The sequence below is a fragment of the Clarias gariepinus genome, chromosome 8, assembly GCF_024256425.1.
Source record: "Clarias gariepinus isolate MV-2021 ecotype Netherlands chromosome 8, CGAR_prim_01v2, whole genome shotgun sequence".
In the NCBI taxonomy this organism is placed as follows: Eukaryota; Metazoa; Chordata; class Actinopteri; order Siluriformes; family Clariidae; genus Clarias; species Clarias gariepinus.
In genome coordinates this window covers 18,441,750-18,468,169 of record NC_071107.1, presented here as the reverse complement: position 1 = coordinate 18,468,169, position 26,420 = coordinate 18,441,750, and the positions used below count along the sequence as shown (strand labels likewise).

At 37.0% G+C, this 26,420-nt stretch overlaps 1 protein-coding gene across 1 annotated transcript; it reads left to right on the top strand.

Moving 5' to 3' along the window:
• The first annotated feature begins 3,773 nt into the window (after window positions 1-3,773).
• Window positions 3,774-26,088, top strand: crtac1b (cartilage acidic protein 1b). Its single transcript, XM_053502486.1, has 15 exons — window positions 3,774-3,825; window positions 7,726-7,928; window positions 9,049-9,245; window positions 9,364-9,500; window positions 14,483-14,639; window positions 15,499-15,633; window positions 16,192-16,337; window positions 18,879-19,015; window positions 20,409-20,491; window positions 21,043-21,143; window positions 21,449-21,617; window positions 24,382-24,527; window positions 24,897-24,939; window positions 25,040-25,183; window positions 25,506-26,088. Exons 2-15 carry the CDS (start codon window positions 7,735-7,737, stop codon window positions 25,607-25,609), a joined length of 1,893 nt encoding a protein of 630 aa, XP_053358461.1. The 5' UTR covers window positions 3,774-3,825; window positions 7,726-7,734; the 3' UTR covers window positions 25,610-26,088.
• The last annotated feature ends 332 nt before the right edge of the window (window positions 26,089-26,420 follow it).

Below are 26,420 nucleotides of genomic sequence, written 5' to 3'. Positions count from 1 at the left end.
AGATTTATGCATCCTTCTACTGACACATAATTCATTTATTTCATACATCAAATTAAAGAGTGACATATTGTAGGGTGGGGAAAGTGGGTATAAAAAGGGTTTTAAAAAATACTAGTTCAAGTAAAAGTGACTCAGTCATACAGTAAGGAAGAGATTTAACTTGATCAATGTAATGTAAGCATAATGAGTAACATTCAAGCATAATAATATTGCGTTTATAGGAAATTATTTGGGATGTCACACCGAAGTGGCCAAAGTAGTGCTGTTGTTGAATTTTGGCAAAAAAATAAAATAAAATAAAAATTATATATATATATATATATATATATATATATATATATATATATATATATATATATATATATATATAAAACAAAAAACATCAGTCTGCTTACAGGTGAAATTTCGTGGGGGTGTTGATATGTTGACTTCACAACATTAGAACATGGTTTTATGTCAGACTGCAGTGCCAGAGGACAGCCACAGAAATTTTGTTTCTGTTTTAAGCAAACTGAATTCAGCACCTGAAAGCCCTGATAATTAGCTGATGAGGTAAATCAAATGTTAAATGAGGTGGAAAACTAAAATGTACAATGCTTTGGCTCTTTAGAGCCGGACAAAAAACAAAGAAAGCAGTTGTTGTTCTGAACCAGCAGCTAGACATTTGAGCTAATTAAAGCCTTGGAAAGGCAGCATTCTCAATACCTATTCATGAAAAAGATATCAGGTATATGAATAAATAAGAAACAAACGTGCTATAGCACTGAAAATGGTTCATTTATTTTAGAATACCTATCAGCATCTATAAAGAATTATGTAGCACGTTACAAGCACCAACGATGATTGGTGCATTTCAGGAGAGTGGGAGAAATATGACAGCATCCATCAGAAGCTAGGCAGGCAGGCAGAAGAAGCAAGTGGAAGAGAGAGTCTGCCAAGGACGTTTTAGTGTGCTGCCAGGCTTCAATGATGTACGGACCTAGCAATAAACCAAAATCCACGAAATGTGTTTTCCTCTACTGCAGTCTGAACTCAGACTAGCAAGAATTTGCATTGAATTTCAGAACAATGCATGGATATAATGGATTATAGCACATAAACACTGGATAACAATGTTATAGCACTCCACCACTGAAATTAAACCCTCATCATTTGATTTCAAAGTTTACCCTGTTGCTCTGTTCATACAGTATTGTAGCAATAAACAGATCACAGAGACTGACAAACAGAGGCCAAAATAACCAACTTGTCTGGTGGCTTATGAGGTTTACTGATGAGTCAGGATCTTTCGGATCTTTGAGGCTTTTAATAGGTGAATGCTTTCAAGATGCAGACAATATTACCACTCCTAAAGATATAAGCTTGTGTAAAAATGTGTGTGTATTGAGCAGCATGACAGGAAGGATCTGTCTGCATTTCTGCTTGTTGAATACAATATACGATATGTAGTATGTGGAATAATAATGTAGTAAGAAATCTTTAAATATTAGGGAATTAATGAATAGACACAGTAGACACTGTGCAATGTAAAGTATAATTTGCAAGTATAAATGCAAGTGCAATGTAAAGTATAATTTGTTAAAACAGTTTTAGCCACAGTTAAGCAAAGAAGAATAATTAAATTTTGAATTCTAAATTCAAAATTTCTAATTCAAATCACAGGTCAAATTAATGTATGAAAATATTCTGCTGTAAATGACTTTATCTAGGTATAACGTCTCTATTAATAAATAAATCCTGATACTGGCTCACTAGCTCACACACTCAGAGTACCATCTCTTTCCATCCATCCATTTATTTATTTATCCATCCATCCATCCATCCATCACCTCTCTACTCCAACTAGAGACTGTGGAGGCCAATAGTAATTACAATTAAATTTACTCCTATTTTACAACCCTGGTGGGACCTCCAACATTCACATACAACGGGCAATTTGGGAACGCCAGTTAGCCTAATCTGATGTCAATGTGGGAGGAAACCAGAGCACCCAGAGGAAACCCTCCAAGCACAGGGAAAAAACATGCACACAGACCCCGAAGATGGAACTAAAGATTTGCACATTGCACAAGGCTGAAGTAAACAAAACATATATGTTGCACATTCCTGCTTCTGTTTAGATGCAAAAGAGGACTATTATTGCACTACTGCACTTTAAAGATGGACAATATCACTTCATGACTACCATGTATTGCTGCTGTCTGCACATTACACATTCCACATACTTAACACAGTTTATTTATACAGTTCTTAATTTTTAAATTCTTACATTTTTATATATTAACATATTTTCACTTTCTACTTTATTTTATATTATTTTATTGCAACAAAATTGTAGATTACATATTTAATTCTTTTCTATTAGCATTTTCCCTCCTTAATTCCTTTTTTCTTTTCAAGGTCACAAACAGTCGTGTAAGCATTTCATTGGGTATCATACTGTGTATGGTTGTGTATGTGAAAAATAAAATTTGAATTTGAATTTGAATCACACACCCTATAGGGAGGGTGTAATACTTAATGACATTTAGTATAGTACTTAATGACAAAGGCAATTGTTTTATCATCATCTGAAACCTGTCAATTACTTAACTGTTTAGATATTTGGAGGGAATTTCTTATTTGTGTTTACCTTCAGGTAAACCTATCCACCTATCAGGTGGATCTTGTGCATTTTTTATGCAAGTTGTAGGCTTCTGACCTTTCTTCAGGGAACCATAATCAGCAGCAAGTCTCATTAGCCCTAAAGTTCTATGTTCACACCACAGCTGAGAAGTCTATCTGAATTTATTTTTAGGCACATTGGCTATCTATCATGCATTTGGATCAGTTAAATCAACAGAAGCTTGCACCCTTTAACAAGATACTACAGTAAATCAACATACGTACTGTATTTCTTTGGAAAAGCTTTCCAGACATGCATTATACTGCCAGTTTCAGAAACAAAACTGTATCAGCAGACTGACATGTAGTTCAATGGCACCAAACATGCTTTTTTCTCCTACACCAGTCACAAAGGATCCCACATGTATAAGATTTAATTTAGAGCACAAAGAATGTTTTGCACTGCAATTCTATATTTTAATTTTTCATTGTATTCTCTATTGCTAAATTATTTTTTTAATTGTTTTAATCCTTTTTTAGGTCAAGGAAGTCATACTGTATAAGCATTTCATTGCATATCATACTCTGTATGTACACCCTCCCTCATTAAACAAACACACCTGATATGCTTAAATCCAATAAGCATTTAAGTTTATACAGCTTGGAGTTGGAAAATATGCATAAAAATTATGGTATATACAATGCAAAGCTGTTTACTACTCACACAGAAGCAGTAAGTAACTGCCATAACATATAATGCTCCATCACATGTAACATGTTCCTCAAAGAAACTAACTCTAGCACATGCAATGTGATGTTAGATCAATCATTTAAAAAGTCTCAGACAGGTGTGGGTCTGGGGGTGACCAGCCCATTAAAAATAATCACTGTATTTAATAGTTCCATTCAACCGGTTTATATAGTCTATAGTATTTTATGGTGTGAAAGGGAACTGATCTCAGATCAGATGAGAAGAAGTCTGTGTCTCTTGCCGCAGGTTTGGCTCCGCCCTCCGCGCACGTCATTGGCTATCTTGGTAAGTATTCAATCCAGGCTCTCATAATTGGGCAGATTCTTACACAAGTGCGTTCATAAACTCAGTTGTGTAAGAAGTTGTGTTTTAAAAAACCCGAGAGTGTAGCACACAAGACTGGTCCAGGATACCCGCTCAGCATCGCATCGGAGGGAATCCTTTAGCTCGCCGGCGACGCGGTTTTTCATGTAGGTGTCTGAGTGCATGCTCCCGGGCTTTCGGCTTCCCTCCTAGAGAAAGTTTACAGCGGACCATCAGGATGCGTTGCATGCCGAATGCGCATTACTTCTCATAATGCATTAAGAATTTATGGGGAATTTCGGATGTTTTGTATTTTGTAGGCAAATAGATGACAGGATAAGTTTTTTTTCTGAACTTAAAGAGATTTATTAAGAATCGGATGAGACGGTCATCATTAAGGTTGCTGGTTGTGATCATTTTGCTTCTCATTATTCTTCTCTTCTGTTGTTATGGTTGTCGTTGTAGTAGTAGTACAGTAGTTGTTGTTGTTGATAATGATGATGATGATTATCAACTTAAGACCCTGATTTGCCTAGACATGATTCATGAAAAAGCAAACATTATATAGTTTGTGTGTGTGTGTGTGTGTGTGTGTGTGTGTACCAGAAGTGCTGGTAACATCATTCATTTTGCACCTCTGCTTTCTAACTTTAACTTACTTGCATTGAGTGTATAGACTTGCATTGCGTGTATGGACTTGCAATGAGTGTGTGGACTTGCTGTGAATGTGTGTATTTAAGTCCTTCAGAGGAGAGAAGAGTCACGAGTTCATAAACTGATGCTGCAGCTCTTTGACGCAGTCATTTAGGATAAAATTTAATAGCCTGCCTGACGCAAAATGACAGCAAACTGTCATCCAAACCTGCATAATGTCCAAGGCTACTAACCAGCCTACGAATATTTCTGCTTATGGCAAAATCTTAGAGCTTAATATTTAGCTTTACCATATTTGTTCATGCTCCCATGGCACAGTACGATAAGGCACCTTATGATTGTTTTTTTACATGGGTCATTTTCGAAAGATGTCGAATTAGAAAATAATCCAAAGGAAAGTTTATACTGTATAATCAGGAATGCTCAAATGTTAAACGTTACTAATAAAAGTCCACTAATAAAAGTCAGCCCACGGCTTCTAGGTGTCACAGTGAGGCGTTTACAGTTTGCACTGGGATATTTGTATTAGTGAAATGTCTATCAGAAGGCCAGTGTTATGTGAGCATTCAAAAGTACACAACTGCAGTGAGATGCAGAGCCACCATATGTCACCTTAAGAAAATTAGCATGTGTAAGGAAGCCTTCATCCTTACTGTCATTTGCATAAGGACTTTTAAAGCATCCATACAATGTTTAGCCTGTAATGCATCTTGTTTTTTTTTTCTTATTTCTAGCCAAAATTCTTCCTTTTAAAAAATACATATGACATACTCTTTGAATCAGTATCACACTCCCTTTTTATTTAAACCCGTTATTTTATATCACATTTAAAGACAACATCAGTCTTGGATGTTGTCCTTTGTCCTTACAATCACTGCATAATAGATAAAACGACACATTCATTTTTCATTCAGCATTTCCTCCAACCTTCTTCCCACTCCATTAGCCCCTATAATGGTTAAACCTTTGTGTTTAAGTAATCAGACACTTCCATTATATTTATTATTATGTCTGAAATAGAGTAGCCAAAATAAATGGACTTTGTGCGATTGTGTTTGCATGCTATAAATGTTGCATTTACCAAGGGCACCTTTGTCACATTGAGGACTTTAATAATTTTGTGTTATCATACTGTATTATATCAATAAAAGCAGCTCGTTATACAGTAAACCATGCAGCCTTGTGAAATTCGTGGTGCTCATTTTCTCTCAGTCATTTCTCCCAATCACAACACCCTTTCCTTTACATAATTTCAGCGTAGTTTCACTTCAGTTCATGTACCATAGTACCATAGTGTTTACATACATTTACGGGTCAATGTCATTGTCTTTAAGCAGTGCTTCTTCTAAATTAGTATTTAGTCAGTGTGATGAATTCACTCCTTATACATCAGAATCTAGTCCACTAGGCCATTTATCCTTAGACTGTCCACTGTTCAATTTGAAATACTCTCATTCCATTGACCTCATCCTGGCTGTTGAGCAGATGCTCCAGTGTCTTTGAATCTTTTTTTTTTTCTTCCCTTTTTTCGGTCACATATGGATTGGTTTCTTTTCAAAATGTCTGCCTCATGCAATAGGATTGTTTTTTTCTCTCAGGTCTTAATTTAGACTTGGTCTATCACCTGTCTTCAATCCCCTGATTTATGCTATTGCCCTGTAAGTGAAAAGTTGACCGGGTAATTGCCTCTTAACAGGGGAAGACATTTTAAATCCAGCTGTCAGTGAACTGTGTTTCCTATTGTGCTTTGTGCACACTTCCTTACACAGAGAATTTTAAGGCTACATACTGTATAGCAGGCAAGCTCAATAAGTGACATCAAGCATCTCCTGATGGTTAGTTACAGTATGTTGCTGCCACTTGCTTGCTGTATTACACCTTAACTTTTGATGCAATAGTCTGATATTGTGTATTTTATTTAACATCAACATGTTTGTTTAACCATTTTGTTTAATTTGAAGTGTACTATTTACAATGCTGTAAATTCATAGAAGATGCAATTTACTGGACAGAGATTTATGATATTTTTCTTGTACTGAAAGATATGCACTTATATATTGCATATTGCACTTGATTTAAGATCAAACATAATGTTCGGATTTAAGAAATACACAGCTTATTTAGCAGTTAATGGCTATTGTTCATTAGTTGTGCAAGCCTAAAATTGATGACCAAATTAGCTAGCAAAAAAAATATAATTAATACACTTTGAATGCTCTGACATGTACAGTAGGCATTGACACCCAAATTGTGGGAATATTATTTTACTTTTACATCAGGAAAAACAGTCAGGAAAAAAAAATGTTTCGTAGTGGTGGTGGGGAGTGAAGTCAACTGCTGCTCTGCAAAGTGGGAAAGGACGCACACATGAGGAGATGCTGGCAAAGTGCTAAACAGTGTCTGTGTTGCTGTGAGCCAGTGTTTTATTTCTAGTTCTCCTCTGTGAACCATTTTTAAGTGAATCACATACACAATGTTGCTGGTTTTTGACCACTTTCTTTATTCTCTCTCTCACTCTCTCTCTCTCTCTCTCTCTCTCTCTCTCTCTCTCTCCCTCTTACTCTCGTTGTTTCCTCTTTATTAAATCTCAACTTACAGCAACCACAGACAATTTTTAGTCACATTTTCCTTAACTATGTGTCCTTTCCCACCTCCTTGACTTTCTCCCTTCACAGATAAGTGCCTAATCACGCATCCACCACCACACGCTCAGTTTTCTTCATATCTCAACTTAAAATGCCATCACTGCCATCTGCCATCTTTAAATTTTAAAGAACCGGTATATTTTATTGATGCTTCTTTGCTTAGCCTTGTTCTTGGATTTAAAAAAAAAAAAAGGTTTTGATATATTTTCTGTCAGCAGGAAAGTTTATTGAAAGATTTAATTTTGAATGAAGTATGCACTTTTATTGTTTTTTTGGTAGTAAGCACATGCCTAAAACAAGCTCAAACTAAATTTAAAAGCTGCTAGGTAAATAAGAGCCAATGAAAAGCTGTGTGATTCATATTCTGAAAAGCTGATTATTTAATTCAGTAATCAATTATTTGACTATGAAAATAGTCATTAGCTGCAGCCCTAATGTCCATGAAAAATTTATAATGACTTAATGGCTAAATGATTTAAAGATCAACGATTATATCCAAGAATTTAAAAATGTAGCAAAAACTGAGGTACTGTATTGTAAAACTATGTAAAACATGTTTAAAGAACAACTGAGATAAAGTCTGTAATACTAGTAATATTTTTAATTTAACAACCACATTTATATAACTGTGGCATAGTATAAGATTATCCATGGACATATCTGGCTGTTAGATATTCCTAAATCAACTTAATGCATATTAAGAATTTCAGCACCTGAAATTTCAGCACCAGGTCAGAAAGGAAACACTAACATTATCTATGTGTTTAGCAGGTGGCCATGTCTTCGTGGGTGATAGTGGTAGCTCTTGGTATGGTGGGTCATTGCTTGACTCAGCGCTCAGAGCCCATGTTTGTAGCTGTCACTCAGAGTGTGCTGCCCCCTGATTATGAGAACAACCCCACTCAGCTAAATTACGGTGTGGCTGTCACTGACGTGGATGGGGACGGGGACCTGGAAATATTTGTGGCTGGGTGAGTATTATAAAACACAAGACCTTGCAAAGCAAAATATGGATTGGGGTCGTATATTCAATTAAAAAGTTTTTATAAAAAATTTTTCATGAAACCTGATCAGGTTTTAGTCAAAACAGATATTTAAGAGGGAAAAATTAAAAAGAAAGTACAAATGTTAGCTTGAGAAAGATGCCAGCACCAAACTTTATATCGATCAGCCATTACATTATGACCACAGTCTTAATATTCAGTAGGTCCCCTTTTGAATGACCTCTGAATGTATTCTGTAATATCTGGCACCAAGCCATCGGTGGCCGATTCTATAAGTTGCGAGGTGGGGTCAGTCTTTGGTCCCCACATGCATTAACAAGCCTTGGCTGCACATGATCCTATTTGCCCATGATCCTCCACTTTAGGTAGGCCTTGACCACTGGGGACTTGGAAGAGTTGCTCTGACCCAGGCATCTAGCCATCACAATTTTACATTTTTTGAAGTTGCACAAATCGTTACACTTGCCCATTTTTTCTGCTTACAATATATTAACATCAGGGACAAAAAAAATATTCACATGCTCCTAATATATCCAACTTCCAGATGCCACTGTAACGAGATAATCAATGCTATTTACTTCACATGCCAGTGGTCAGAATGTTATGACTGATTGATTTATACTATTACAAACAAGGAACTGCTGAATGTTAGAAAAACAGCTATGGTTGTAATATAATCTTTTTAAATAGTGTCATTTAGCTAAGAGAAAAAGAGAAGAAGCTGGAGAAAGGCTTTAATAACGCAGTATGGTAGTGTAAATTTGTAAAACAATTTTAGATTAAATTTCTAAAGTGATACGTAATACATAACATAATTTAATTTCTAAAGTGATACATAATACATAACATAATTGAAAACAACAAGAGTAAAACATTTTTTCATTACATTTGTTAAGCTATAGATGGCTTAAAATGCTGCAGTTTTGATAAACTTAATGTTCTTTAAAACATACAAAAATTACAAAATGACATCATTTATCATGATAACAATTATAAATAGAAACTCCTTGATAGATGAACTTCTCTAAAAGTATTTTGACAGAAAAGTATAATATTAATCAATATATATTTTTTTTTCCACCTGCAGGTACAATGGCCCAAATCTGGTGCTGAAGTACGATAAAGCCAAGAAAAGATTATTGAACATTGCTGTAGATAACCGCAGTTCACCGTACTATGCACTCAGAGACCGACAGGGGAATGCAATTGGAGTCACTGCTTGTGACATAGATGGTGATGGAAGGGAAGAAATTTATGTTCTTAACTCCAATAATGCTTTCTCTGGTATGTACTGTACTTACACATACTCTAATGCAGTGATACAGTACAAACACAAAAGGCATGTAAAGGAAAGCAATGCATTTCTATTTATACAGTACAATCTTCTGCTTTCATTAACCAGGTCGAGCAACGTATACTGATAAGCTTTTCAAGTTTCGCAATGGACGTTTTGAAGATCTTTTAAATGACGAGATAAACGAACAGAGAGATGTGGCAAATCGAATGGCAGGCCGGTCTGTAGCCTGTGTGGATAGAAAGGTAACAGAACTTTATCAAATTTCACCTGATAAGTCTCTTAGACATCCTCTTAGACTGTCTACTGAGAGTCAAATGGGCAGCTAGGAAAAGCGCTACGCCTCATTTCCGTGGAACATCTGCAAAATATTTAGATCTGACTGAGCATCATGTTACAAGACAAGACCTTATATTAGAACCACACATGAAAGATGATGCTGTTCCATACAATTCAGAGCTAATCAGCAAAAGTTTATAGATTGCTTATGGTGTAAATTATGTAGTTGATAGCTAAAGTACAATAAGCTGAACTGCATATTTCTGGCTTCCCTACTCTTCTCCACTGCCGTCAGCAATGAACGATGTCCACTTATCCTGTGAGGCAGCAGCCGAGGGATTGAAATAGATTTTTTGATTGCAGCTCCATTTGACTGAGCAATAAGAGGATGCTGTTCTGCGGTACTGCGTAAATGATGTAGCACAGCTGGGTGAGGGTGTAAACTAAAACAACACAAATGTGTTCAGTCTAGATTTAACTGAACTGTGGAAGAACCACACAGCATCATTTAATAACAGCAAGGAGGTTTTAAGAGATCCCCAGGGAGACTAAAATAAACATTTAATGTAGTGCTATAGATTGCTAAACCTGCCTCTTTGAAGTTGCAGTCCAATAAGGGCATTGGAAACAATTAGTACAAAGAAATGCCAGTGGATTAGGTATTACTGTATGTGTTAAAACTTGAGGTCCGCTGATATTTATCCATCTGCTAAATACCCATCAACATGAAGGACAATGAATACAGAAAAGCATTTTAAAGAAAGTGTCCTGTTTGACAATGAAGTACTGTCATTTGTCTCTTAAGGGTGGACAGGGAGATAAATTGACCTGCTTGTGGAATGGAGATAAATCGGTTCTTACTCACTCCTATCTGTACAGGCCAGTAATTATCCATGGGTTTTATGGTTGTTACTGGAACCTTTTCCAACAGAAGCAGGATGCATTAGGAAAAAGACCAGCATTTAACTGGCAGAGCAATGTCTTTTTCTTTAACTATTTGCAATATAATGGAGCAAAGACAAAAATTTATTCTGTTCTTTTGGTCTTTTGTGTTTTTTTTTAGGAACAATGGTTTGCAGTGTTTAATATTGTCTATCTAAAATCTAAAACACAAAGTATTTTTATACGCCTCATTCGCTAGTGGTATAATGTTGGTGTAAATCCAGAGGACCCACCTGATCTTGCTCTTATAGTACTGTTTATGGAGTTCCCTTGTGTCTACATGGGTTCCCTCTGGGTTCTCTGGTTTTCCTCAACAATTATATACAGTAGGCTATATACTGTATATATACACACTATATTGAATAGGGCTGCATTTTCTATTTATATACAGCTCGTTGCCCTTCTGGTCCAGTTCCAATAGCTTTTACTCGAGGATTTATTAAATTATTTATTTGTTTGTTTGTTGGTTTGTTTATTTCGTTTTTTTTTGTTATTTTAAAACTAGCATGAGATATAATGCCAAAGTTTAGTTATTAGAGCAATCCTTTTTTTTCCCTCACACAACATTTTAGCCAAGTTTAGTAAATTAATTTGAAATTCGTTGTGATTATATACAACATGTTTGAGATAAGCTAGAAGTTGGTAACTAACTCAGCTCATGTAGGAACTGATATATAAGATATCCAGAATGAGCCAGAGTGTCAAATGAAAAGGTGAAAAAATGAATTACAGCTCTACCTGTGCGTTTAGATATACTGTAGATATACAAGCAAAGCATGATTGAACTGGTCTCTTTTAGCATGTAGTCAAAGGACATTATGTAATAACCCCCCCCCCCCCCCCAAAAAAAATAAAAATAAATAAAACTCACTATTTTTCACACAATCCTGAGAAAAGTGCAGAAAACCTGTTTAATTGAAACTCAGTTATAATGGAAGTGCAGTTGTTTTAAATTTTAGTGATTTATTTTGTTTTTCTAGATTTACGCCAAAAGATTAATCAGTACATTTCCTGATTACGCTTAATATCTGCATATTTTAGTATTTTAGAAATCAAGCCGCTCTTTTTGCAGGAATAATGTGGGAAAATCTTTTTTATTATATTTGACAGAATATAATAAGGTACATGCAGGTAACCTTTGTCCATGTTGATTAAACATACACTCTAGCCAGTGGAGGAATTTATACAGCTGTATTTAAAAGTTGAGCCAAAAACATACTTTATTGATTTTTACAGTTGAACAGCTTGTTTCAGTCCACTTACTTGAGAGGACAAGCAGCATTTTAACAACACTGGGACATTTTATTTTATAGTTTCCATCACTTGATATTTAAAATTACAATTCTAGCAAAACTAAAACTATTACCACACATACAAGTTGCTGTCAGTAAGTCAGTCTGTGTATAGCCGGGCAGCATGTTATATTTTATCTAGCTGCAGCTTCTTCAGATTGAATTGAAAAAAAGTTACTATAGTATCTGCAGTAATATATTTAAAAATAAAACTGCAAAGTTTAAAGCTAATTCACTATATAACTTGGAATGACAGAAAAAAACAGTAATTGTGTGTGTGAAAGTTTAGTTCAAAAGGATCAGAATTTAATTAACTCATTAAGCTTTAACTGACTCATTAAGTCTCATTAGGCTGGTCAAGAATTGTCATTAGGAATAATAATTTGAGTAATAAATTCCCTGACTCTTCAAACCTTGTGCTAGCACTTAACTACCATGGTAAGTCATCTAAGTAGCTGAATGAAATTCTGAAAATTAAGTTCACTGATAACTACCAAGTAGAGGAATATTCTAAAAAGATTTCAAAGTGCTTCTAGTTCACAATTGGCACTGTCATTAAAAATGGCAGTTTAGGGGAACTGCAGACGTCTGGAAGAGCAAGGAAATGTTCAGATAAAAATTTCTGTATGTTGGCATGAAGAATCATCAGAAGGAAACCTTAATACAAAACTGAATATCTGATTTATGCAAGACAATGTCTAGTAACAAGTGGAAGTTTGGAAACAAGTGCTATGTGCTAGTAAAGTGCAAATGGAATTCTAAGGTCACAATCACTAAAGATATGTTTGGAGAAAGAAGCAACAGCATTTAATAAAACCGCACAATTTGCTGTTTTATCTGACAAAGACCATGAAGATCCCACCGTGTGCGAACAATATTAAAGAACCCAGCTGGAACGGGATCAAAATGGAAAAATATGCATTAAACAAGTTCATACTACTTCCTAACCATGTCCTTGTCAGGTTATCAATGCATCCATCATGCCACTAATTTCCTATCCATGAGGTGATAGTTATGCAGCTAACTGGTAAATGCCGTTACTTCATATTTATTAACATCCATAACTGTTAAACATATGGATGCATGTCTTGTGCTTTGGGGTTGTGTATCAGCCAGTGTGGCAGAAAACATCGAACAGGAAGATGGATCCCAGTAAAAAAAGAATATCAGACCAAATGTACATGTAGAGACATAATCAGTGAAGAAGTTGTTTGTATTTTCAAAAAATTAAAAAATTTTCCCCTGAAGGCCAATAAAAGTGAATGAAAATGTATTAAGCAAGAATAAAAGTATCTAAGCTGGCTACAGAAACCCTTTGAACGCTGTGATTTACTATTAGCTTGGTTGGCTTACCAATTTTTTTTACTTCTTAAATCAGCAAATTATGTAATTTGGCAAGGCTTGCCAAAACATTTGCATGCAACTTTTCATTTAGTTATCTTTAATAACCAATGAATGAGAATGACTGAAGGGTCCTGTGGATATGGAGTCTGTCCCATGATTACTAAGCACAGGATAGCCATACATCATGGAGACTGTCTGCATAATTCAACCTGTCAGAGGTAGGGCAACTTTCATATGAAGGGGATTTGCTATAATCTGCTAAACATACAGTAGCAATGCCTCAGTATCTGCATGCATATGGATCCCATAAGAAATTTAGTTCAAAATTGCATTAGGAAAAATATGGTAGGACATCCCTTTTAAGTGTGTTTCATTCTATGAAAATCTGTCAATTTTTTTTTACCCATGATGGTTGCATAAATGACTGACAGTTCTGGACTGATAGTTATTAAATGAGGTTAAAAAGTGCTAGAGTGGTTGTTTTTCTATTGTCTGGAGTTTTAATACTGAAGATGCCATAGTCATTCATGGCTAGGAGTCCAAGAAAGTATAATTGGGCATGCTGGATGGATAGAATGGCATTACTCTGTTAATAGAGCGACACTAGCCAATTATGGCCGTCTGTCAGCTCATGTGTGTGGAAAAAAAAGACGGTTGCGGTTGCTGGCTTCATACGTTTTGGCGAAGGCATGTACCAGTGAAGGGGCGATATCATCGAACCTATCTATCAGTGTGTGTTTCCAATCTGTACTTACTGATGATTATGAATCAAATAAAATTGCTATCCCATTAAGTAATTTTCAGTAAACTGAAACCAATGAGGCCTGTCATATTTATAGAATATAAAATATTCTCTTAACTCTCATTCTCAAGCTGTTTTCTTGACCTGAGTTAACTTCCCAGTAGAGTGCAGAGAACAATGTAATGTGTTTGACATTTATATTACTATGCTTCATTAAGACCGCAGAGACTAGGTAGTGGTATTTATATACTTATGCACACTTTTCTTTAGTTCATCATTTCCCTGGTGTGGAGATGCAGGGATCGCTGGAGAGTTTATTGAAACTGTGTGCGTAAGTTCATTTAGATGGCTCTTTCACTGAGTTCAGGCCCACAGGGACTCTGTCTGATAATGGAGTGTGAAATTAATATCCACGGGGTAGGTGCTGGAGAATGCAGAGAAGGCGAAGGAATGGGGTCCTCAAACAAGAGAAATGAAGGCCTACAATCCAACAAAGTAGTAGTTAACATTTGGAAGCACATACACATGCTGTGTTTGGTATTTGCATAATTACACGTTTTCTGTTTGTGCAGAGATATGAATCGATTCCAATGGTAGATGCACAATAAATAATCCTGCTCTGTATTAGGGAACAGGGCGCTATTCTATCTACGTTGCCAACTACGCCAGCGGGAATGTCGGGCCACATGCTCTGATCGAAATGGATGAAAGCTCCAGCGACCTGTCCATGGGGATTATTGCGCTGTCTAACGTAGCAGAGCAGGCCGGAGTCAACAAGTTTACAGGTATGATGTTATATTACTTTATATGTGTGAGAGAAAGGGGTTTATGACTAAAAAACTCTTAAAAGCAGCTGCCATTAGGGTCAGTGTGCTTAACCCTGTGGGTGATTTACACCCGAACCCACTGCTCATATCGGCTGCGAGTCATTGAGTTATGGACACTGTTTATTGGGTAAAGCAGCCCTAATAGAGAGAGAAGGTGCATGTAAAGGCACTGCAGCAGCTCATTGGCAGCTTTTGGCCTACTCAGCTGTTTGCTGTTCTGAAAGTCATAGGGAGCCACAAGGACGACAGAGCCATACTTCAACCCGGACTTGCTCAATGGGCCAAACATTCTATTAATCAGCATAGATTGTGAAGTGGACTTTCATCCTCTATTCATGCTGTTTCAGTAGAAGTACAGGTATGAAAGGTTGTGCACTGAGGCAGGAAAAACAAGAGAATTGTTCTGAAAGGTCATTTTGGATATATGATAAAGCCATTTTTATTCTGTGTAATTAAAATACTATATATTTTTTTCATTTGCATGGGCTTAAGGTTCGGGTACATTTTGGTTTTTGCTAAAGGACAGTGCAAAAAAATCATGTTCGTGTTATTAATTTATCTAATTGAATGCATTGCAGAGAAAATGTTTACAACATATAAAGATGTAAGTTTTAAGCATTCTGTTTTAGCATTGCCTCCAGGGTATTAAAGCAAGCAATGCAGTGAGGGACAATATGGCTGTAGAGAGTCTATAATGTGATTGTACTTTGTGTCAGCAGAAACAGTGGCATGCCTGCATAGAGAAATGGCCTGGAAAAGCAGTAATGATTTGCACATTGCATATGGTAAATGTACTTGTCCCTGCAATGAACTATAGGAGGACGTGGGGTTGTAGTGGGGCCAATACTCAGCCAGACCCTTCCTGATATATTCTGTGACAATGAGTACAGCTCCAACTTCCTCTTCCGCAACAACGGAGACGGGACATTTACAGATGTGGCTGCGCAGGCAGGTGAGCCGCACAGGGAAAGTATTTGGACACTTGACTATTACACATATACAGTATATTGATCTATTTCAAAACCATCCAGACAAACCAAGAGTTGATCTGTGATTGTGTTTGTTCAGTTACAAGCATTATTGTGGTCTGTCTAAGAACACCTGGGGTGGGGTTGACATTCCAATTTATCACAAAGGTGTCCCACAGTTGTTTATTGGTGTTGAGGTCAGGGCTTGAGACCTCAAGTTCTTGCAGTCCATCACTGGCCAACTGCAGCTTTATTGACCTTGCTTTGTACACAGGAGCACTTCCATAATGAAACATTTGGGCCCATCTTTTTCACTTAAGGGGAAATATGATACCTCAGAAACAAAGTCATCCTATACAATTGTACACTTCTAAAGTTGTCAATATTTTGGAGTAGAACCACATACGTATAAAAGTGATGGTCAAGTGTCCAAATACCTTTTCCATAGTGTATTTTTTTACTTTAAATGTGCAAACTGATCAACAGCAAAAAAAAAAAAAATACTTTGTAATAATTGTTAGGATGATGTATACTTATTGCAGGACTTGAGGACCCAATGCAGCATGGGCGTGGAGTAGCTCTAGCAGATTTTAATCGGGATGGGAGGACAGACATTGTGTATGGCAACTGGAATGGGCCACATCGTCTATACCTGCAATTAAACAATAATCGCAAACAAAGATTCAAGGTGGGTTTTTTTTACCCATACATTTAAATTAGCTGATAGCCTTAGGTCATTCCAAACATGGCTACTGGACAGTGCTCATAAGTATAAATGTTTTATACCAGTTGTTATTTGACTAACTAGTGCTATTCGAAATGGAATAAAAAATCGATTCTGTTATTCATTAGAATTCTTTCATGTAGCAATTCATGTATTGCTTTGTTAGCATTTGACGTAGCAAAACCTTGTTGTTCCTCTATAATCCTACAGTACATTTAGCTATTCACATGTTGGCACGTAGCACAGCATCCTTGTGGTAGGAAAGAATTATTTGCAAATTTGTTTAGAGTTGTAACAAAAGAAATATATATATATCCAAATATATAAGATAAGATATTAAATTGAGATATTTGTAAAATTGTGATATTTACAAAAGCACAATACAAATAGAATCAAAAACTAGGTATCGTTATGATATATTGTCTGGTCCCTGGTGATTCCCATCTCTACTGTTTGCACTTCAGTACATTTATTTGCTCAAAGTTGAAAGCTAATAATTTTGATGAAAAATGTTAGGTGTCATTTATCAGATTTTGGCATAATTGCTCTAGATTATTATTATAATTTTTTTAACCATGTATCTGTGTCCTGGTAATTTGATGCTTGGGCCGTATACCTCTAGATTAGGATTTTAGATTTTCTTCTGGATTACGAAATGTCTTAAGTTACACTTTGCAAAATTTTATGATCCATGATTCAGAATTTGTCTTCACCTTTTTGATTAAAGCATTCTTACTTTCACTGAACAATTAACTCTGTGTCACTCCTCTTGAAGCAAACATAGTAAGATGTTACAGACTGGCAGACATTATGATGGCTGCTGATTATGGAGCTCTGCAGATTGGAGCACTGTTGATTATCCTAATGCTGGTGGAGAAAGTGTTGATGAGGAAGTGACTGTCTTTCTCAAACCTTACTGTGTCTGAGGCCTTTTCTATGACCACAGTACAATTACACATACAATCAGAGGTCTACATGATTATATCTGACTGATTACAGTATTCAAATACAGTAGACGAAAATGAAAGATATGAAGAGCATCTTATCCAGATACACATTAAATCATTTCTCTGACTCAGTTTGACTAAATTGTTCTAAATTAGGCTGGAATCACTTTGTTCCTATATAAATATAGTATAGGATAAGCCTTGTCCTGTATCTGCAAGATTTAGGATGATGGGCCAAAAATTTTTAAATAAAATATATTTGGATAATTCTGATGTAGCTTGCATACACTGCTTGTAGTGAACTAATTTAATATTACTGCATTATCAATCTATTAAATCAGCACTCATATGTTGTTGCATACCGTACAGTATGTCTATGATAACAAAACTGTAATAATCTTCTGAGAATAAATTTATGACTAACAGGGGAATTCATCATATTTGAGTTCATGCCAGAATGAGTTGCTCTTGCACAATGTGAAATAATTGTCTGTCTTTCTTTACCTGTCCAGGGACTGCAGTTATAAATTACTACAGTATGTAGCTAGTTGTTCATGATCCATGACTAGATATGCTTAAACTGAACTAAGCTCTAAAGCAATCTAAATTACACTAAATGGATTTTCATGCAATATTTAATTTTAACAACAAGTCAGAAATCACTCCGAACTTCAAGCATGATGCTGATCTGGAGCCTTGTGTGATCATGTAACAATTACCGTGTGTTAACTTGCTGTGCTGTTTCAGATGTTGTTGTCACTAGGGGCAATGTTTTTTTCTGGCCAGATAGATAAATGTCACTAGGGAGCTGTTTTATAGGGGTCACATACTGGGTTAATGTCCTGTGGGAGAACTTGTACAGGGACATCTGCAATGCACTGCTGGCTCTGGTGACCACTGCCATTTCTAATTAAGATGTTCTGTCACTTTGCTGAATTGCTAATTAAATCTGAAGTGACCTCGATCTGCACAAGCACTGCAAACTGCTTATCATTTTAAGGAACTTTGATTTTGTACCAAAAATGCACCTTTGTACGCTTTCGCTGCCAAAGGAAGGTTGTGAGAAATGTTCACTTCTCTCTTGCTTTTGCTTTTTCCCTTTTCTCAATGTGAGCCCTGTCCAAAACTGTCCATCGTGTCTTCTTTATTTAAGGAGGACAAGGTCATTCTGGGGTAATCCTCGAGCAGAGTTTATGAGCCCTATAATTAAAATGAGGGGTAAATACTTGAGGGAGTGCAGTGCTCTATAACTCTTCATGGACTTATTGCTGCACCACTGAACCAAGGAAATGTCCGTTACTTCCTCTGGCTCTTACTTCCAGCTGCTGCGGGTCTTTCAGCTGCATGATTTACCTTAAGGTCTTCCTTCTCTATCAAATATATAGGACGTCAGACATTAATTATTTACTTATCCATAATATCCATAACAGTTCAACTGTGTGTCTTTCTCAGCATCTGTCTTTACTGTAAATTATCCTCTTTCACAGCAAATTTTGGAGGTTGTGATGAAGTTGCACTGTTTATGAGTGAAAGTGATCCTGATACCTTTGTGTCTTAGGACATTGCTTCGCAGAAGTTTTCCATGCCATCTCCTGTGCGCACGGTCATCGTAGCAGACTTTGACAGTGACAATGAACTGGAGGTCTTTTTCAACAACATTGCATATAGAGGAGCATCAGCCAACAGACTGTTTAGGTAAACCAAAAGAATTTCAGTTTAGCAAATATTCGCTCACTCACTCATTCTCTATAGCGCAACTATATTACTGGTTATCCCAGGGGACTTCGGGCACTAGTTGTGGTACAGCGTGCCAATCCATCACAGGGCACAAGCATGCACACACACACTACAGGCAATTTAGAAATGCCAATTAGCTTAATCTGCATGTCTTTGGACTGTGGGAGAAAACTGGAGCACCCGGAGGAATCCCACCAAGCACAGGGAGAAAATGCATACACCACACACACAGGGCCAATCTGGGAATTAAACCCCTAACCCTGAAGGTGTGAGTCCACAGTGCTAATAGCTATGCCACCATGCCATAATTCAACAAATAACTTGTATTAAAATAAAGCTCAGCCAGGAAAGAGACTTTCTCATTCACTGTCTATACCGCTTTATCCTGTATTCAGGGCTGGGGGGTCCTGGAGCCTATCCCAGGAGACTTAGGGCATGAGGCAGCTTACACCCTGGACAGGGTGCCAATCCATCACAAGGCACACAAACACTCACACACTACAGGCAATTTGGGCACGCCAATTAACCTATCTAAATGTCTTTGCACTGTGGGAGGAAACCCACCAAGCATGGGGAGAACATGCAAACTCCATGCACACAGAGATGGGAATCAACCTGGCTGGGAATCGAACCCGGACGCTGGAGGTGCAAGGCTACAGAGCTACAGTAACCACTACACCACCGTGCCCAACAATTAATAATTAAAGGACAGAACACATAAAGAAAAAATCCCACTGTTTTTTTTCTTTTAAATGTAGGCCTGTGTTTTTAGTATTATAAGGAGCAGTTATCTTATTTTAATCAAGCCATGACTCACTCACTCACTCACTCACTCACTCGCACTAGTCGTGATAAATCATGGATGGGGTGCCAATTCATCACATGGCACAAAAGCACACACAATTACTCACATACTAAAGGCAATTTGGGAATGTCAGGTAGCCTAATCAGCATGTCTTTGGACTGTGGGAGAAAAGCAGGGTGGATGAGGAAACCCATCATGGATGGAGAGATCATGCAAGCTCCATGCACGCAGGAACAACCGGGAATTAAACCCTCGACTCTGCAGGTGTGAGTCTACAGTGCTAACTATTACGGCACTGTGCCGCCTCAAGAAATTACCAAGTTATCTTAATTACTTACTTAATTACCTAATTTTGCATAAGTACAAGTTTTCTGCCCTACATAAATAAATCAGCCGCCAAATACAATTTAGAAGAGCATAGCCTCAAGTGAGTCATGTTAGAAAATAACCCAGTAGCAGAAAATATAAAGATAGTATATCATTGTGATGTAGCATATGTGTAATACACTATAGACAAGTAAAAGTAACATGCATGTAACTTCACAGGGTGTCTCGAAGAGAAAATTCAGACCCACATATAGAGGAGCTGAACATTGGGGAAGCAGCAGAACCAGAAGGGAGGGGAACAGGTACCTGCTCATAATTATACTACGTACAACTGTTTCATTTTATACAAATGAAAACAACCAAAATTATATGATATGATATGGTATAGAACATCTTCAAGTTAAACGACAGGGTAAACTTAACCTGAAATATATCAAAGCAAAAACATGTGACCTTTCTTTACCAGTAGGTGGCATCAGAGATCCACTGTGGTGTGTTATGGTGTTGTACCTGCATGTGTCTAAATATGCACATTTACTTTGCCTTAAAGTATACATTGAAGTGTTAAAGAAATAGAAAGCATTATATAGTGTATGGTTATTGAGGGCTAAAAGTCAGGGTATTTAATGAACAATAGACTATAAAAAATTTAATGTTTGATCTTGAGTAGTAAATGAACTTCTCTATCATCTATAATATCTAAACCAAAATGAACATGGTGTCTCCATATATTTTTGTTTAATATATTTATATGGTTTTGATTTGATGTTGTGCATATAAAAAGGGTCTGATTTCATGACATGGCACTATCACCTGTGTTGCATCTAACATCTACAGTATGTTTGTCCTGTAGGAGCTGCTGTGACTGATTTTGATGGAGATGGACAGTTAGATCTGCTGGTGACGCACGGTGAGAGTGCAGCTCAGCCTATCTCTGTGTACCGAGTGAATCAAGTAAGCACACGATTTCTAACTGTTAATAAAACAGCCGCAAAATACAGGGAAATGCATTCTAAATTGAAAACCGGGTTTTCATTCAAATGTGAAAGGAAACTATTATATGTGAAATTGCTGTGTATGCTGTAGTTTAGTTACTGGTTAAATCAGCCCTTTTTATTTTTATTATACATTAGTAAATCCATTTAGTTACATCCTTCAAAATAAACAACAATAAATGCCATTATCATAGCTGTTTCTAAAAGGAATTCATTTTAGAGGTTGTCTTGCAGTTGTTCCATGCTGTTGATTGCTCCTCACAGGGATCATCTAACAGATGGCTCCGTGTGATTCCACGCACGCAGTTTGGTGCTTTTGCTCGGGGGGCCAAGGTGGTGGTGTACACTAAAAGAAACGGCGTTCACACACGTATTATCGATGGCGGTTCTGGATACCTGTGTGAAATGGAACCTGTAGCTCACTTTGGACTTGGTATGTGCTGTATTTCTATTTAACTTCTAGCAGGGCATGCAAACCACTCTCATTGTTTCAGAGCAGCTTAACACAATCCCTTGTTTTTGCTGTTAATTCAGACGAATATGTGAACCACATTTTCTGTTTAAGTTTGATTTTGTTATGTTGCTATGTTGTTATGCATTCAAAATATTATCTAGGAAATGGAATTATAATAACCATGACAACAAAGCAATCCAAAGCCGGCTGATAATCAATCCAATGTTAGATTTTATTAGCTAATGTTAGAATCACTACAATACCTAAACAAAAATTTCTTTATACCTAATGAACATAATAATAATATTAATAATCTGACAGCTATTCTTTGAGAATTAATTTTCAGCCGAACAACATGTGCTTTGCTTGACTCCCCTGTGATTCCTGTTTCATTAGGGTGCATATGTCAAGTGTGTTCATGCAGCGGTAACATAATCCTTGTGGAAGCCGGTATTTTTAATATCCTCACTGATTAGAAGTCTGTGATGAGGCACTGGCGTACAGGTGCAGAAACTGGTGGTCAGCGCAGGACTGTGCTCCCTCTCCATGGCTCGGTTACGGATGCTCCGCCGAGCGTGGCTTCAGCAACTCATCAGGGAGCCATCATCCAGATTTGTAGCTGTAGCCAGAAGCCAGTTGGAAGCTCTGAACTTTCTAAATATGCTGTGAAAATCTGAATGATCTCCTTTAGCGGTCAAATGATCACCCAGAGGGTCTGTAAATATGTGTATACCTGGGTAGCATCACATAGGCATATTTGGTGCTGGAGGCTGGATGTGTGGAATGAGAGGTAAAAGACTGTAAATCACCTCGGATGACTTACAGTAGGATCTAAAGGACTACTAATTCTATGTTCTTGGCATAGCTGTCAGAGCACTTAATTGTTGACCATAAAGCTTCAGTTTGCAGCTCCCACAGAGCCGAAGATTAGATTGACTCCAAAATTCAGTAAAATTCAATGCATTGCTTCATATTGTACATTCTATGTTGGATAAAAATCTGCATCATGAAACTTTTACTGCTGCTAATCTTGAAATGCTAGCACAAAATTTAGCGTAATTACTTCTACCCTGTAAGAGCTCTACATAGACTATTTATAAACAAATCAGTCATGAGCCTCAGCAGGTGACATATTCAGTGTTTTCTCCCAAGGGGCACCTGGAGATGCAGCCTCGGGTCGTTGCAGGAGCCCCTGAGGATCTGTTTACCTAAGAAATGTTGCTTTAATTAAAGACTGGCAAGGCACACAAAATATCTCTCCATGCTTGACTAAAAAGCGGAATGGAAGGAAATGGGAGCTGCTTTTAGTCAAGCTCTTCCCCCCATCCCTTCCCATTTCTGTTCATTTGGTGTCCTGTAATCTTCTTCTGCCGTTTGCCTTTCTTTGCGTGGTCTTTGTGTGGACCAACATGCTGCCATGCCAGCTGTTGTAGTAACTATAACCAGGCTCTAGTCGTGCCACTGTCGGCAAATGGGTGAGTATAGTGGCAGTTTGGATGGGTTTGGATGGGTTGATGCTGGGTAAATCTGGGACATTGCTTTGCCAGAAGCTGACCAAAAGCATTAATATACACTGCCTTGCCAAAAAGACACTGTTTCAGAAGGATCACATTATTGGCCTGAATCAAGCAAAGAAAATAACTAAGGAGATTTGCAATTACTGGAATTGGGGTAAGAGCCATCCAATATATTATTAAAACCTGGAAAGACAATACAAACTGTCAAATTTGTGAAATTATTGTGGTCAGAAAAAAAGAATAATGAATGAAACAACTCACTTAAACGCTTGTTAAAGTTTTATTGTAAAAAAAATTACAAAAGAATCACAGCTATGTTTAATAGTAAAAGTAAGAGCATTTCCACACACTGTGTGACAAGAACTCATAGGATTAGGACTAAACAGCTATTTGATTTAATTAGAAAAAAGGTGGGCATAAAGTATGAAGCGATGCACCCATAATGCATAGTGCCCACTGTAGCAGTATTATGGTCTGGGTTTGCTTGAGTTGCTTAGATCTAGGCTCATCAATGTTATATTAAAACAAAATGAAGTCAGCTGACTACCTGAATGCTCTGAATAACCAGGTTATATCACATCAATGGATTTTTCCTCCCCTGATGGTACAGGCATATTCCAGGACTGAAAGAGTATAAGGAGTCATTTTCACACATGACTTGGCCAGCATACTGGGAAATGTAATCAAAGCTAAAGGCAGTTGAACAAAATCTTTGCATGTATGACCTTTTTTTGGCTGGGCAGTATTAAAAATCCATGATGTTCTGGCACTCAGCACACTATGCAACACAATTACCTCAATTCTAATCTAGTGGTTTGGAACTTTGCCACAGAGCATCTCTTTGGAACATTGCCTGCTACAGTATACCACTAGCTCCCCAAACCATAATCCTGTCTTGTATGCTGTTAGTCATAAGACTTTCACTTACTGTATCAAATCAGACAAGTTTAGTCCATACTGCACACAGCTGCAGCCCTGCACATTCTTGTGCATTTGTTAAAAGCCTGCAACCCTTGTGCCAAACCCAAGCCTGCTTTAACCTGGCTTTTGCCAGAGAGCTTCTTGGGAGGCCTTTTCTCCTGAGTTGAATTTTTCCATTGAGAGCTGTGCTTAAAGAGAAGAAATCATTCATTGTGTCTCCAAACTCTGAGGGGAGGTTACAAAGACATACTGTTCTGTAAGTGCTGAGAGGCTTTCTGCTTCCTTGCCATGTACTTCACCAACAGGGAAAGACGTGGCCACCAATGTGGAGGTGTACTGGCCAGATGGACATTCTGTGGCCAGACCATTGGAGCTCAGTGACCTGAACACAGTTATGGAGATCAACTATCCAACCTTTGAGGAGGAAGTGACCCCAACAGTAGAGATTGAGGTGTGAACAAGTTTTTTTGGTTTGGTTTTTTTGTCCTTTATGATTTGTAAATGGTTAACCAACATAATCAGAATTTTCATTTTATAAATAAATTTTAAGAAATCGCAGACTTAATAATAATAATTGTCGATCCTCCTCTTTTTAACTTACCATCTGTTTATTAAGCCAATTTATTTCATCTTGCTACTCCCAGACGAAAATGAGCTGACCATAAGCTTATGAGATTTACATTTTTTGTTTTGACTAATTTGATATCGATTAGACAAATCGCACCAAATTGAGACTTCTTTTAAAGTACTGCTCCACATAAGTAAGTAATAATTCATTTTAGTCCTATTCTGTTATGTAACCTTTACATATATTTTGCAGTGTGGATATGGATTGTTTGTCAATGAAAATGGCCGCTGCACAGGTAAGAATCTAGGATATAAGAATAGCTGTTAGAGTGTCACTGAAACCTCTTAAATATCCCACACATGCAATCCCTCATTCCATTGTTTTATAACTTTCAGATCAGGATGAGTGTACACAGTTTCCCTCCGTGTGTCCCCGTGAGCGTCCTGTCTGTACCAATACATACGGGAGTTTTAAGTGCCGTTCGAAGAAGAAATGTAACCAGGGATACGAGTCCAATGATGAGGGATCAGCCTGTGTGGGTGAGTAGGAAACTGCTGACTAGGGATTAATAAAGGAAAGAACTGTCATAAGGCCTTCCAACTGTCATGCTGCTTTAAGCTTTCATGAACTGCATCATTTTTAAACTCAAGACTGTGTGGCACATTTATGGCCAAGTATGACTGCCTACAGCTTTCCCATGATGCCTTTTTTCTGTTGCTGCTTTATCGCTTCCAATTTTTTAAATTTCCTTTTTCTCTGTGTTGCTGCCTAACATTTTCAGATCTTCCCAAAAAATGTCATTATAATAAAAAAACAATTACATAAATGTCAATGAGCTGTCTCTGTGCTTTCTGTCTGCAGCTCAAGTAGCGTACTTTGAGGAAAACAGATCTTCTGCATTCAAACACTGGCCTTCTCTTTTTTGGGTACTGTCTCTAACCCTGCTCGCTCTGCTTGCTACCTGACCTGCTGATGGCCCTCTTCTTCCTCGTCATCATCACTTCGCATATGATGTGCATTCTCTTCCTCTTGTGTATTGGGAATCAACTGTAAATGAACTCTCTGTGGACTCCCAACTTTCACCGTGACCCCTGCTGTGTTTCATTTCCTGCACTGATACTTGTAGAATAGACTGTGTGCATGCCCACACGAACTTACAGGAGTTTTAAGAAGAAAACATTTTACAAAAGTAAATCAATAAAACAAGATTTTAACACACAAGCTGTTAAAAAAATAAGAAAGGCGTTACATGGATGATGAAATTATGAAGTCTTTCCAAATTATTTTCTGTACATTATCATACAAAGGCCTAAATCTGATTTTATTTTAGTGTGAATATAAAATGGTAACATAAAATATATATTCAAGATCAGAGGTTGTTTTTTGAGTGTGATCTCTAAATTATTTGAAGTTATTTCCAAATCACTAGCGTTGATTCCATGAAATCTACAACAATAATGCAAATTATTTTATTTGTTGAAGTATTTGCATGTTTATTTTTACATGCTTATTTCTTATATTGTTATTGTTATTTTCTTAAATAAAAACAATTAAATAAAGCCTCCCAAAAATATTTGCTGTAGAATTTTCGTACTGTATAAACACTTGGATATGATAAAGTGTTTTTTATTTTGTTGTGAATATACATTGCAAATATGAAACATTAAAACCATGAAAGGCACAGGAGGTTCCCTGGGATTGCACTGTAGATTGTCCATAATAGTTTAATATTTAATTGGGATCAACACTCAGATTGCTAATGTTGATTCTATAAAA